This window comes from Macaca nemestrina, chromosome 1, assembly GCF_043159975.1.
Source record: "Macaca nemestrina isolate mMacNem1 chromosome 1, mMacNem.hap1, whole genome shotgun sequence".
NCBI classification, from domain to species: Eukaryota; Metazoa; Chordata; class Mammalia; order Primates; family Cercopithecidae; genus Macaca; species Macaca nemestrina.
This window is the reverse complement of record NC_092125.1, coordinates 25,870,863-25,885,774: the sequence shown is the minus strand read 5'-3', so window position 1 is coordinate 25,885,774 and position 14,912 is coordinate 25,870,863. Positions and strand designations below refer to the sequence as shown.

General features: G+C 35.6%; 1 protein-coding gene across 13 annotated transcripts in view; it reads right to left on the bottom strand.

The window, feature by feature from the left end:
- LOC105492996 (DDB1 and CUL4 associated factor 6) overlaps window positions 1-14,912 on the bottom strand; it is a 142,210-nt gene that overhangs the window by 55,487 nt on the left and 71,811 nt on the right. For 10 of the 13 annotated variants that reach the window (XM_024796360.2, XM_024796362.2, XM_011760407.2 and 7 more), the window contains one exon: window positions 14,455-14,715. In XM_024796360.2, coding sequence (XP_024652128.1) covers window positions 14,455-14,715 — 261 coding nt within the window. Of the gene's footprint in view, window positions 1-2,779; window positions 2,951-14,454; window positions 14,716-14,912 lie in introns of all 13 variants that reach the window. The other 3 variants (XM_011760413.2, XM_011760404.2, XM_011760406.2) reach the window with 1 other exon arrangement.

The following is a 14,912-nucleotide window of genomic DNA, read 5'->3' as shown; positions in this document are numbered from 1 at the left end:
TATTAGTCTAGAAAAGATATACTTTCAAAAAAACTAACTTAAGTAAAAATATTTTTAAATGATATATTCTAATTTTTAAAAATCATATATTTTGGAAATTAGTTCTAAAGAATTATCATTTATAGGTGTCAAAAATTCTTTTAAAGCACTGATTTGCAAACTGGGCTTCAGAGGAAAAAGGTAGCAGGGGAGCTTTAGGGATAGCAGGAGGAGCAAGCAGGTGGGTAGTCGCTCCTTATCTTGTTTCATGTTTAAGTCCCAACAGTGCTACTTTTATATACTTTCTAAGTCTTTTATATACTTGTCTAAGTATATAAAATTTATATTGGAACTTCCACATAAGACTGATGGCAAAGAGTGAACAATCAAAACGAAATAAAAAACCACTGTTTAACATCTTCTAACACCTATTTTATATAGCTCATTTTAAACAGTTTGAAACTTAAGGTGGTATCATTTGGTGCCTTAGAATGGTGTTTTAGTCTTCAACTGCCAAGAAATATCAGCAACTAAATAGATAATATTCCATCTGGGATTATCCCAAACCAGCATCAGGCCCCTTCCCAGTTGATCCCACTAAAAATGTAGGTGATTATTTCTACAAAGTGGTTTCAAGGTTTGATCTCACTTTCCTAAAGAAATTAGGTTTACCGATTTCACAAAATATTTCCATGAGTTCTACATATTTTGAAAAGAGAATAAAATGGCTACCAAACAATGTAATTCAAAAATTCTTTCTATACTTTTAAAAATTTCTTGGTTTCCAAATCATAGTAATGTTTCCTTTGAACATCTTACAGCTAAAACACTTATATAGGTGAGAAGACAACAGAAATGTTTTACTGGCACTATCACCACTAACTGATACTCTAAAGATACCAAAGTATAATGGAAAACTATGCTTCTTACATATGATAAATGCATATTCTTCTATTATTAATAAATTAACATCTAGGAGGTTAATTTTGGTGCTTTCTGTATGGCTAGACAGTAACATCTATCATAAAAGAATGAATCAATTAATGTCCATATACAAAATTGCATTTAATTATTACGTATAAGATAAAATTTTGTAATTATTACTCAATTAAAATCTATCCTCCTGTTGAATTTCATAAATTTACTTTCTATTGTTGCCAAACTAGATATTTAAATAGAATAACACTTAGCGTTGGAAAGACAGCATCTAACTTCACAGAAACCATACACTCACTCTAAAGCTTTCTGATTCTAAAAAGGGCTTGCTTCAATTTAAATTCGTGAACTAGTTACAAAAGATTAGTGAATCTCAAAATATTTTTCCAACATCTACAATGTATACTTCTTTCCTGTTAGACAGTTTTGTTTTATACTCAAGATCATTTTAATACTAAGTTGTAATCAGCTAAATTTTAGTATTTTAAAAATAATTATATACGTAGGGACATTTTATTTTTCTTTTTATTTATTTTTAGGTTTCATGATTTTTTAACCTTCAAAATATGTTTGCTAGAGGTTTATATACAGTAAAAAAAATCAAAATATTTTATTAAATGTCATTATTGTAATCTGATCAAATTTTCTTGTTAATTGTTAAAGTATAGGAAAATATTTCCCCATAGGAAAAAAAAAAATCAGAGGCCTCTGCCTGATACTCCACTAATATAATGCTAAATTAAAAATCAAGTTTATGATTTATCCCAAACATCATATCTATATTACAATGACTTAAATTTATTTAATTTTACCACATATTATAAAACATGCTTTTGTTATCATAGCACTTACTAGAAAAGATAATTATAAAGTGGAGGTTGTCCAATTCTACCAATATATAAATTAGTTCCAAATAATCAAATTAGAACTCTCAAAGCCCAAACTCATCACTCTTTAGGGTAGCAGAACAAAGCATATCAAACAAAGCATTATAAACTCATTAGTATGAGAACCTAGACATTCTTGTTCCTAAATAACTTACTACACCTACTATAATATTCATATAATACTATAGGATTTACAGTATCTATTACCCATCTTGAAATAACTAAGTTGACAAATTATTTTGTGCTATTAATACATCTTTCATTAATTCTTTTAACAAATGTTTATTAAGCATCATGAACTTTCTGGTCATAAGATGACAGGGCATTAAAACAGTGAGAAAAAAAGAGTGACAATTTTTACTGTGTTATCACAGTTTTATAGCATACTAAGAACATGAGACTGTGGAGTACTGTTGCTGCCCTAAATATGTTGATTTTTTGATTATGTATAGAGGAATAAGAAAGCAAATATTGAAATTTTTCAAATAACGACAGAAGGAAATAATTTAGTTAGCATGCTAGTATGGCCAAATAATACTATAATTCTAAAATCTAGCATTACTAGGTTTTAGGGATATTGGCTAACATTCAAAGAGGAAGAAGAAGAAGAGCTAGGAGCCATAAAGCATAGATTCATTTCAGCATATGAGAACTTTCAATAGAAAAATTGATGCAGGCTCTAAATTCACTAATTATTCAAAAAGAGCTCATCAGCTCTAAAAGTAATAAATATTTGCCCCTCTCCAAATATATTACAACTTTTAAAATCATTTTATATTCATCTCTCTGGCAAATGCTGCTGCCAATCTGTACCCCTAACACGTGATGTTGAATACCACCATATGCAAGGAAGGGAGGGGTAAGCTGCAAGCGCATTAGCTCTCTTTTTGAACGGGAAAAGGGAAGCACCTTATTACACAGTAGCAGTATTAAAAAACAATTCTATCAGCTGCTTAAGGACACTTGACATTAATAACCTGAAGCATGAGGGTCCTGTGAAGAGCCCTCATGAGAAGACTGATCAGAAGTGGAAGGCTGTTGCTGGGTATGTGCAGCTAGCTCTTGCTGCCTCTGCTGCTCAGCCTTCTTAAGCCTCAGTTGTTGCAGGCGCTTACGAAGCAAAGCTATCTCAGGGCCCCTTAAAAATTCTGACACAAATAGGAAAAGAAAGGTGAAAAGATAGTAATAAAATAGAAAATAATAAGAATTTGATTATACATTTAAAAAGAGGAAGGATATAAACAAAACACATGTCTCATAGAGGAATACTATAAACAAATTACTGATAAAGAAGAAATTACTGGTCATTAAATTATGAGACAAACCATACATATACAACCAAATGCTTCTATTTAACTACAATGAATTAGATACATATATTTCTCTAGGAATATTTAAGTAATTAAACCAAATGGAAATAAAAAGTCCTCCATAAGCAAAAGATTTCAAAATGAACATACAACAAAATGATACTAGGAAAGAAACAAAAATTGAAAAAAATCAGTTAAGTCATCTGATTTATACACAAAAATTTAAGTTGCTTCATTAACTTCAATCAAATAAAATTCAATTAAAATGATAAAACGTTATGCATTTAGAAACAACTCGGAATTTATTGAGAAGAGCTCTAAGAAAGTGAAAGTTATATATTCTTCAGCTAAATATTTCATGTTAGAATTGTCATTCTTAAAAATTTTTTCAAGTTCAAAAATATTTACATAATCAATATTTCCTTGACCTTTATCTGAAGTGATCACAGATGAAAAGTAGAAAAATAATACTAAATTCTGCAAAGAGATATTTCCTGAATGTCGTCTATGTATGAGGCATTGTTTTAGGCTCTAGGGATAAATAAAATATTGAACAAAACAGTCCCTATTCTTGAGGAGTTAATGTTCTGAGAGAAAAACAGACATTTGCAAATACACAGGCACACGTGATGCTGAACATACGTGTTTGTGTCGTGTGGGGATAACTGCTATGAATTAAATTGACAGGGTAAGGTAAAGGGGGTGGTGAATAGTGACGGCAGGGCAGGGGTTATTTTATATATGGCAACTCAGGAAAGCTTCTCTCATAAGGCACCACTTGAACAAACACTTCAAGGAAATAAGCGAGTAAACCACATGGATACCTGGAGGAAGAGTGTTTCAGGTGGAGAAAAGAGCAAGTGCAAATGCTCAGGGGGCAAGTGTATAGGAATGGGCAATACATTTTAAAGGCAGTAGAATTTGCTGATAGTTTGGATGTAGAGTGATCCCAAAGTTTTTGGCCTAGGGAACAGGAAAAACAAGTAACCATTTATTAAGGTAGGGAACAATGGAGGAACAAGTAGTGTTGGGGGAAAGAATGAATAGATATCCAAGTGGAGAAATTAGGTAGGGACTGAATATAAAAGTCTAGAATTCAGAGATATAAATTTGGATGTCCCTTTAAGCCCCCTAAAGAGTAAGGGATGACACAGAAGAGGTCTAAGAACTGAATCTTGAGGCATTCAAATGTTTAAGAGGAAAAAGAACCTCTAGAAAGAGTAAGAAGGAAAAGCCAGAGAGAGAGAGAGCTGAAGAACTGAATGATCAGAGCTCTGTAGGCTGAGTCATGAAATTGTGTCAAAAAGGATGGAGTAAGCAGTTGTGTCAAATGCTGCCAGTATACTAAAAAAGATACTAAGGGCTAATCACTGGATTTTGTACAATGGAAGTCATTGATGACCTCGACAAGAGCTATTTTAACTAAATAATAAGGACCAAAATCTGATAGCAGCAGGTTTAAGAGAAAGGGCAGGTGATGAAGTAGAGACACAAAGTACATATATTCTTTGTACAACTCTTGCTATTAGTGGAGAATAGATAAATTGGAAAACCACTGTAGGGGTTATAAAGAATCAAGGGAAGGCAGGAAGGGCACTGTGGCTCACGCCTGCAATCCTGGCAATTTGGGAGACCAAGGTGAGAGGATCACTTTGAGCTCAGGAGTTTGAAACCAGCCTGGGCAACACAGTGAGATCCTGTTTCCACAAAAAATCAAAATTAGGCAGGCGTAGTGATGCACACTGTGGTCCCTTGGGAGGCTGAGGTAGGAGGATTGCCTGAGCCAGAGAGGTCAAGGTTGCAGTAACCCACGACTGCACCATTGCACTCCAGTCTGGGCAACAGAGCAAGACCCACCAAAAAATGATAATAATAATAAATAGAAGTTTGTGGTTTTAGTTTGGGAGCTAATATACATGTCTGTATTCTGATGGAGAATGTTTAACTGAAGGAGAGAGAAAGATGATGCTTAAAAAAAAAGGGAAAACCACAGGAATGATGTCCCTGAGTAAACCAAAAGAGTTAAGTTCCAGTGTATCAGAGGAGAAATTGGTTTTGAATAGGTGCATAAAAACCTCATTAATTATAATCAAAGGGAGGCACAAAATATGCACAGAGATGTCAATAGTTAGATTTGGTGGTAGGAGCACAGAGAATTTCTGACACTAGCATGAAATTACACAAACTACCAAATAAACTTTCAGCCTCTCCAGATACTAAGAGTAAAAAATTTGGTTTACTGTTTCAGAAATCAATAATGCCAGGTACTAATTTCTTGTTACCATGGAATGGTAAGATTTATAAAGCATTTTGTTCATTTACCCAATTGGTAGTTAAGATTTAACAACTCACAATATCATAATCACTCACTGTTAGTTCTTCCTAGAAACTTATCCAGTACCAATAGGATAGTATTCATTGACAAACAAATGGTGATGCTCAGTGGCACAGTGCTTTGTTTTCAGGTATGTACAGATACCTTATTTATAGTCAGCATAACAGTAATGCTTTTAGCAATATAAAATAAAGCATTATTATATAGCCATAAAGTTTGTCACTTTAAACTTCAAAAGAAATCTACAAGAGAGAGGCCATATATGTCAAATTTTGCTAAAAAAGCAGAAAAATACCATCAATTTCATTGGAGTGTCAACCCTCTCTACTGAGTTACCAAATGTTTTATGAGGACGTAAATCTCCATCCCAGAACCAACTTGGTGAAGTGGCAAACAGCAAGATCTCAGTACACGTAATGATGCTCTAAAACTTGAAAAAAATCAAGATTTAGTTGTGATAATCTCATGAACCATTTATTCAATGTTTCCAGTGCTTTTTAAATAAGAATTTATCTGCTTTTAAGGCTGCTTGTATGGTGGCTTTTTTCTCCTTAGATTAAAAACAAAATCAGGCTCGGAAGAGAAGTCACCACATAGCTATTAACTAGGAAAAGCAAGTATTGAATTAAAAAATTCAAGGAGACATACCAGACTAAGTAACAGTTCTGCTAGCAGCTTGAAATATTAAAGCAGTTAACATACACACATATTACACCCTTTAAAAAGATATACACAAACATACATAATTTGTAAATGTAGATAAACGCTTGGAGAATTAGCTTTTGTCAACATGAGCCAAACTGAAAATTGAATACAATAAATACCTTGGATTGAATTTTAAAAACAACGATGACAAAAATTCAACAAGGTATTACAAACTGCTACAGGAAAATTGTACTTTGTCATCTCCTCAAACTACAAACCCTATTCTTGTTTTCTTCTGAAAGATTACAGGCTATTCTTCTACTGGCTTAATTCCTCTGAGACAGAAGAACAATAAAAACAGCTACAGTTGACCCAACAAAGGTCCACCTGGTTCTAACCGTAGAGGTTCCTGCCTCTACAATACATACAGTATTTTTGTCCTGGACTCTGGATCATTTTTATATCTAATTTGGTGATACTTTATCTGCCTGCTATAAATCTGTCTTCTAGTCCCAACCTATTTCTTGTCCTGGTAATGATCCTTGTGCATGTTTCTCTCTTCTCTTCTTTGGTTCCCCCTAAAATGGCCATCAACCTAATATTTCCACTTCTTTTTTTTGTTTTTTCCCTGAGACACAGGCTCACTCTGTCACCCAGGCTAGAGTGCAGTGGCATGATCTTGGCTCACTGAAACCTCTGCCTACTGGGTTCATGCAGTTCTCCTGCCTTAGCCTCCCAAGTAGCTGGGATTACAGGCACGTGCCACCATGCCCAATTAATTTATTTTGGTAGAAATGGAGTTTCACCATGTTGTCCAGGCTGGTCTCAAACTCCTGACCTCGGGTGATCCACTCACCTCAGCCTCCCAAAGTGCTGGGATTACAGGCATGAGCCACCACACCTGGCCTCTCCACTTGTTTCTAACCTACAAATGGCCTATATCTATCTAACTAGACTAGACTAGACCTTTATCCCATTTAAGGAAGCTATAATTTGGATATGGGGCTTTGAAAGGTTTGCTTTGATATGGTGCACAACAGAGTTCTTCTCCGGCAATTTTTCTACAGAGCTCAATTTAGCTATAATAATTCTACATACGCCAAAATAAATTTGTAATTCCTGCTTATGACTAAATAAGCAGGAATCCACACACAGACCACATCATATACTATCTTTAAAAAATTCTGGGTTGGGCGCAGTGGCTCATGCCTGTAATCCCAGCACTTTGGGAGGCCGAGGCGGACAGATCACGAGATCAGGAGATCAAGACCATCCTGGCCAACATGGTGAAACTCCATCTCTACTAAAATACAAAAAAAGTTAGCCAGGCATGGTGGCACGCGCGTGTAGTCCTGGCTACTCGGGAGGCTGAGGCAGGGGAATCGCCTGAACCCGAGAGGCAGAGGTTGCAGTGAGCCAAGGTCATACCACTGCACTCCAGCCCGGTGATACAGCAAGACTCCATCTCAAAAAAAAAAAAAAAAAAAAAAAAAAAATTCTGATGGTCTGAGTAGTCTATTTAATTAAAAACACAGGGCAGGGAAGCTTTAAGTGATTCACATCTCAATATGAGCCCTAAAGGTGAATTTTATATATACTAATATCCCCATCCAATTCAAAGTTACCATCTTCTCTAAATCATATTCTTTAAATAGGTTAAAAAGAAACCAAAGAAAAAAATGAAATAACACACTTGGAAAAATGCCTCATTTAATAGTCTTTCATTATGAAAAGATTCTTAACATGAGAATAAATTACAAATCATGAACTAAATGACAACATTTCCAGGCTTAACTTAAGAAATAACTGAAAGAGCCGGGCGCGGTGGCTCAAGCCTGTAATCCCAGCACTTTGGGAGGCCGAGACGGGCGGATCACGAGGTCAGAAGATCGAGACCATCCTGGCTAACACGGTGAAACCCCGTCTCTACTAAAAAATACAAAAAAACTAGCTGGGCGAGGTGGCGGGCACCTGTAGTCCCGGCTACGTGGGAGGCTGAGGCAGGAGAATGGCGTAAACCCGGGAGACGGAGCTTGCAGTGAGCTGAGAGCTGGCCACTGCACTCCAGCCTGGGCGACAGAGCAAGACTCTGTCTCAAAAAAAAAAAAAAAAAAAAAAAGAAATAACTGAAAGAGACATCTGAAAGGCCTTACTGAGAAGAGAAGAAAATATTTATAGTTATTTTGAAATATTTTTTATAAATTATGAAGGTTTCATTTTAACCTATACTTAGCTCATGGTCGTATCTTTCTCAGTTTTAAATATACAATTTTATAATCACATTTTAAAAAGCAGTCTTTTGTTAAATGTTCAAGAAAAGAAGATATACAAAAATCAAAATGTCTTCAAATTCTGGGCGAGGTATATAGAACATGGTTTCAAATGATCTGACATATGAATTAAAATAAAATTCAAGAATACAAAGGATAAAGCAAAAAAAAAAAAAAAATCTATCAACTGATTTTAAATTCCATTTCAGTCTACTTACCTTCCTAATTTAGCTACAAAACTCCAAAGCCAACACTGTGACCCCTCCAGATTTACCATTCTTCAGGGCATTCATTTTGTATATTCAACTCACTCACAGCTTCAATTAATTACTTTCATACCCTTATTTCATACCCATATTCACCCATATATATATATATATGAGTGTGTGTGTGTATATATATATTATACACACACTCCTATGAGTGAAAAGGACAAACAGAAATATATATATAAAATCACACAATTTTTTAAAGTATTTCTGTAAGTTACCTTAAAATGTCTTCAGAACAACCTAAGAAAAATTATCTCCTCAGTCCTATGTGGTCTAGACAGTCAAAGGCAAACAATGGATCCAAAATGATAAATGGTTAGACAGCTAATCGCAGCATTTCTCTTCTAGGTGTTACCAAATTTTGGAAACTTAATGGTAACAACCAGAGTAAATGACTAGGGCTAAAAGTATAATCTAAAGACTAAAATAAAGGTAAATATATCCTATCTAGTCTGTATCAGCTTAAAGACAACAAAATGTCTCATCATACTTTTAATTGTATCTTTACAGGGTGGATATTGTTGGGGAAAAAAGATGCTTACTCAGAGACAAGAAGATAGACAATATCCTGCCTTCATGAGAGCTTATTATAGTAAAAGAAATGTTATAAACAATCAAAAGTGAAAAAAATTATAAATTTTTATAAGTGCTTTTCAGAAAATAACAGGGTTATATAAAAGAGAATAAAATTTCAGCAAGAAGAAAAAGGAAAGAGGACTTTACCTAGGGTAGTTATGAAAGATCTGTCTTACACGACATTTGAGTTGAGACCCAAGGAAAAGGAAGTTGGCCAAGTGATAAGCCAGGACAAGGGCTTCCCAAGTATACAGAGAATAACACTAAGAACAAAGTGTAAGAAGGAAAGAAAAGATAAGAAAGAAAGAAAGATGGGAAAGACAGGAAAGGAGAAAGGGAAGGGGAGGGGGGAGAGGGAGGGGGAGGGAAGGGAAGGAAGAAAAGAGAGAGAGAAAGAAAGAGAGAGAAAGCAAGCAAGTGGGAGGAAGGGAGGGAGGGGAGGGCTGGGGGAGGGAAGAGGAGGGAGAAGAGGGAGGGGAGGTGGAGAGGGAGGGGGAAGGAAGGGAAGGGAAGGGAAAGAAAAGTAAGAAAGAATTTGGCACCGAAATTCTTTGGTAACCCGAAAGAAACCAGTAGTACATCTAGAGTGTAACAGTCATCAGGTACTGAGAAAATGGAATGAGATGAGGCTAGAGAGATAGGGAAGGGCAGGTCATATAAGTTCTTACAGGTCCAAAGTAAGGAGTTTGATTTTTTTTTTTTGTTTTGTAGTTGTATTTCTAAATGCAATTAGGAGCCTCTGAAGGGATTTAAACAGCAAAGTTACATAATCTGATTTAACATTTTAAAATACTCATTCTGGCTCCTGCATGGAAAATACATTATAACGGAACAACAGTAGGTACAGGGAGATCAATTAGGAGACAAGAAATGATGGTGAGATGAAAAGACATAGGATATAGTTTAGATACAGGAGCAACAGAACTTGCTGATGAACTGGCATGGGACTTGAGGGAAAGGAAGGAATCAAGAATAACTCACAGGTTATTCAAAAAAGCAAATGGACCAAGAGGGAGCCAATTAGGGAACAGGAAGGGTAGGAGGCTGCATTAAGTTTTAGTTTGAACATGTAAATTTACGATGTACAACAATAGGCCAGGTGCAGTGGCTCATGCCTGTAATCCCAGTATTTTGGGAGGCCGAGGTGGGAGGATTGCTTGAGGTTAGGAGTTCAAGACCAGCCTGACTAACATGGGGAAACCCCGTCTCTACTAAAAATACAAAAATTTGCTGGGTGTGGTGGCAGGAACCTGTAATCCCAGCTACTTGGGAGGCTGAGGCAGGAGAACTGCTTTAACCCAGGAGGCGGAGGCTGCAGTGACCTGAGATCATGCCACTGCACTCCAGCCTGGGCGACAGAGTAAGGCTCTGTCTTTAAAAAAAAAAAAAAAAAAAAAAAAAAGATGTACAACAGTAACAAAAAAATACTGTCAAAATAGCAGTCAAACACAAGGGTCTGGAACTCGAGGTAGAAGATCAGACTGCTGATATATATTTGTGAGTCATCAATTTACGGGAAATATTAAAAGCTATGGGGAACTGACACAATCCCCCAGAGAAAGAGCATATGAAGAGAAGAGAAGAGAGCCAGAACTAAGGGGTTCGATTATAATATTCAGAAGGAGATAGAACAAGAAACACGAACAATAGTTACTGAAAACCCACCAGAATTAGTAAGAGTAAATAGGCAAATATGATATCATAGATGCCAAGAAAGGAAAGTGTTTCAAGAAGGAGTGACAGCCTATGTTAAATGCAACCGGGTCGAAAAATCTAGTAAGGTACTAACAGAGAAATATCCTCTAAACTGGTAAATGTCGCTGGTGACTTTGATTAAAAGTTTCAGAGGAAATGGGTTGAAAAGCAGATTGGGGGTGGATAATAAGGATAATAAGATGATAATAAGGTTAATAAGAAGGATGGCAAGAAAATGGAGATAGCATCTATCAACAACTCTTCTGAGGATTCTCATTATGAAAGCAGCAGACAAATAAGGCAATAGCTGAAGGGGAATGTGAGATAATTAAGAGAAAATTTTTAAAGAAAAGAGATAAGAGCATGTTAAGGCCAAAAAAACCAATCTGGCAAAAAAAAAAAAAAAAAAAGGCAATGATAATGCAAGAGAAGAGGCAAAGTCTTTGAGAAGCTGGAAAGGGATGGCAACTACATTGACTAGCTTTTGATTTCTTCCAAAATGTGTTTCTGCTTCTATCACAATGTAAGTACAGATGTTGGAAAGCTTGGAAATTATTGATAGTAGGAAAATGAGTACTTTTCTTTTCACTGTGAATGAAAGGTTAGACTCTGGAAGTGGGGCAAGGATGAAGGGGAGTGTTAAAGTTTGAGAGACATGAAGGCGTAGTCATTTTGTACAGCTGGAGAGCAACAGTGTGAGACTGCTCTGATGTAGTGTTGAGCACCCATTGAAATTTGTGGTCATAACTTTCTTCATTATCATTCAGTGATTCCACTGTAGACTAAGAGAAGGCAGACAATTAGGTTCAACTAGAGATGGAGCACAGCAAATTTTCATATTCCCATTGTCCCTTTCTTTGATATCAGTAAAAATGATGGAGGACATGTAAAGCAAAGGGATAAACATTTACATAAAAAGGTATCCACAGCAAGGCGAGTATAGATAGAAGTATACTTTATCATTTTCTCTATCTCTATGCAGGGAAATAATAGAAATCATGGTCCTAAGCTGACATTCCCATCTACTACATTCACCCAATGGACAGTTCCCAATATTCACAAACACATTTGGACTTAGGTCATGGCAAATGCAAAAGAGACTGGAGAAAAAACAAAAACAGAAACAAAGTCCTTACTGCTGAAATGTTGAACTCCATAATAAAGAAAAAGCTGTTATCAGAACAATTACAGACAAAACCTTTAGATGTTACATCTAACACCAAATCATTTTTCTCAATAGTGATACTGTCTTGATAACATGGAAATATTCTAATTATCTATAGCATAGTCAACCAAAATTCTCTCAATAATCTCCCAGTTAAAAATATTTCCTTACTTTCTATAAATAATTTTTTTTTTTTTTTTTTTTTTGAGACGGAATCTCGCTCTGCCACCCAGGCTGGAGTGCAGTGGCCGGATCTCAGCTCACTGCAAGCTCCGCCTCCCGGGTTCACGCCATTCTCCTGCCTCAGCCTCCCGAGTAGCTGGGACTACAGGCGCCCGCCACCTCGCCCGGCTAGTTTTTTTGTAGTTTTTAGTAGAGACGGGGTTTCACAGTGTCAGCCAGGATGGTCTCGATCTCCTGACCTCGTGATCCGCCCGTCTCGGCCTCCCAAAGTGCTGGGATTACAGGCTTGAGCCACCGCGCCCGGCCACTATAAATAATTTATGAGTAAAAGTACTGAGTAGTGTTTCAACAATCATCACATGATCACCAAAAATACTTTTTCTTCAATAATTCAAATGACTGTCACATTTAATACTTACATTAAATATTGAAAGGAATTTAGCAATTTGAAATGCAGTATTAAAATACATTAAATAGCTTTAAAAAATAAAGTTCCAGGTTGGGCGCTGTGGCTCACGCCTGTAATCCCAGCACTTTGGGAGGCCGAGGCGGGTGGATCACAAGGTCAGGAGATCGAGACCATCCTGGCTAAGATGGTGAAACCCCGTCCCTACTAAAAATACAAAAAAAATTAGCCAGGCGTGGTGGCGGGCACCTGTAGTCCCAGCTACTCAGGGGGCTGAGACAGGAGAATGGCATGAACCTGGGAGGTGGAGCTTACAGTGGGCAGAGATCGCGCCATGGCACTCCAGCCTGGGGGACAAAGCAAGACTCTTGTCTCAAACCAAAAAAAAAAAAAAAAAGTTCCAAATACTTTACTCATAAATATGTTTAAGAAACAACTAGAATTAGTTGAGATTCAGTGGAAGCTAAATGTAAGCTTGAGTCTTCTTGATAAGTTTTCCTAAAAACTTATAATTGATCAAAATGTTCAAGAATATTTCCAAAAATGCTATCACTTTAAAAATTCTTGCTTTTCCCAATTTTACCTGCTTTGAAACACAAACTTTTAACTACTTCTGCCCTTAACTCCCAAATCTTCCAAAATATTTTATTTTTCCATAAATTAAAATGCTATGTCGACTGAGTGTGAAAACCTTGATTCTGCAGCTCAGCTTTAGCTTATTATTATGGATAAAATATATACAGTGTTAACAGTTATGTAATTGACTCTGGCTTTTATTCCCACAGAAACTGAAAATGAATTACTAAACGTGGTATATACCGATAAAAGAGTGCTTAAATTAAAACATCCCATATTTGGTAATCTGGCATTAGTTTCCAGAGATGTAAGAATAAAGTGACAGCTTGGCAGCTAAGCTGTTAGAAATTTTTTTATAGGTTTCAGCTTAGGCCTGCCAGCTCATATTTCTAGTTGCTAATAATTCTGGCTCTATATTGAGTAAAATTCTTCCTTAGAAGAACCAAAGAAAACTATGAATAAATATCTTATTGGTTTTTATAATTACATGTATATAGTTTAAAGTGCCGAGTAAACTGTAGATACATCTGTTGAAAATTACTATTATAAATACTAGCACATTCTATAGTTAGGGGAAAAAAGTTGACCATGAGGATTTATAATACTGGGAAGAAAACAGCATTTTAACAGAATGTAGAGGTTTTTTACACTAGCATCAAGTATCAAGAAGATAAGCATTTGGTAAAATAATTCTTTTTCATGTAAATACTGGAGAAATAAATTTTTTGCTAAATTATATGTTGTTGACAAAATACCATATCAAATCCACTATAGAGAGTATATTAAAAGTACTGCATTATTTGAGGGAAAATAATCAAGAATACAGGCAAAATGAAACTAATACTGATATTTTCATAATCACTTTAATATAGACATAAAACCAAATAAATCTAGAAGAGATTTTCGTCTCTAATAATCTATAAAATAATATTTAAGTCAGGCACATTAAACTATGTCAAAACACTATCTTTTGGTACCTGTACTTTTAAAATAATTGTTTCATATAAATTGAAGATTCCTGCTATTTGTTAAAACTCATGCAAGTAAGACATAATTTTTGTGTTTAAGTTACATAACCATATATTACATCTCATTTTGATCATTTATTCCAACAAGAAGTTGATGTGATTTAGTATCTTTCAAAATAGCCAGTTAAGAAGTTTTCATTATCAAAAATCATGAGATGAACCACAGCATACTTAGAGAGGAATATCCTCACCAGACTGATGATGTGTGTGGTGTCCAGATGCCTCAACAGACTGCCTTTGTTCACTGTCTGGAGAAGATAGCAAAGGAGTAGAATGAGGGCTTTCTGTGGGAGATGATGTTGAATGAGCCTGAGCTGACATTGTAGAGGATGTAGAAGGCTGAAGAAATTGTTCAGGTGGTGTATCTACTTCCATTGCAGTTTCACTACCTTCCAAATCAGGACTTGATGGGACCGTAGGAAGAGTTGAAATATCTGATTGACTTGTTCCACCTTCAAAACACCGATTAATACAAATTCAAATTTTAAATATTTTCCAAAACAAACAACTCTAAACAGATACATTCAGAAAACACATTTATATTTACACACACAAATATATAATTTCAGTGATAATAACCACTGGTGATTTGGTCCATTAGACAAAATAGGCCAGTCAAGAGGGGTAAAAATTTATCTACAACATATTC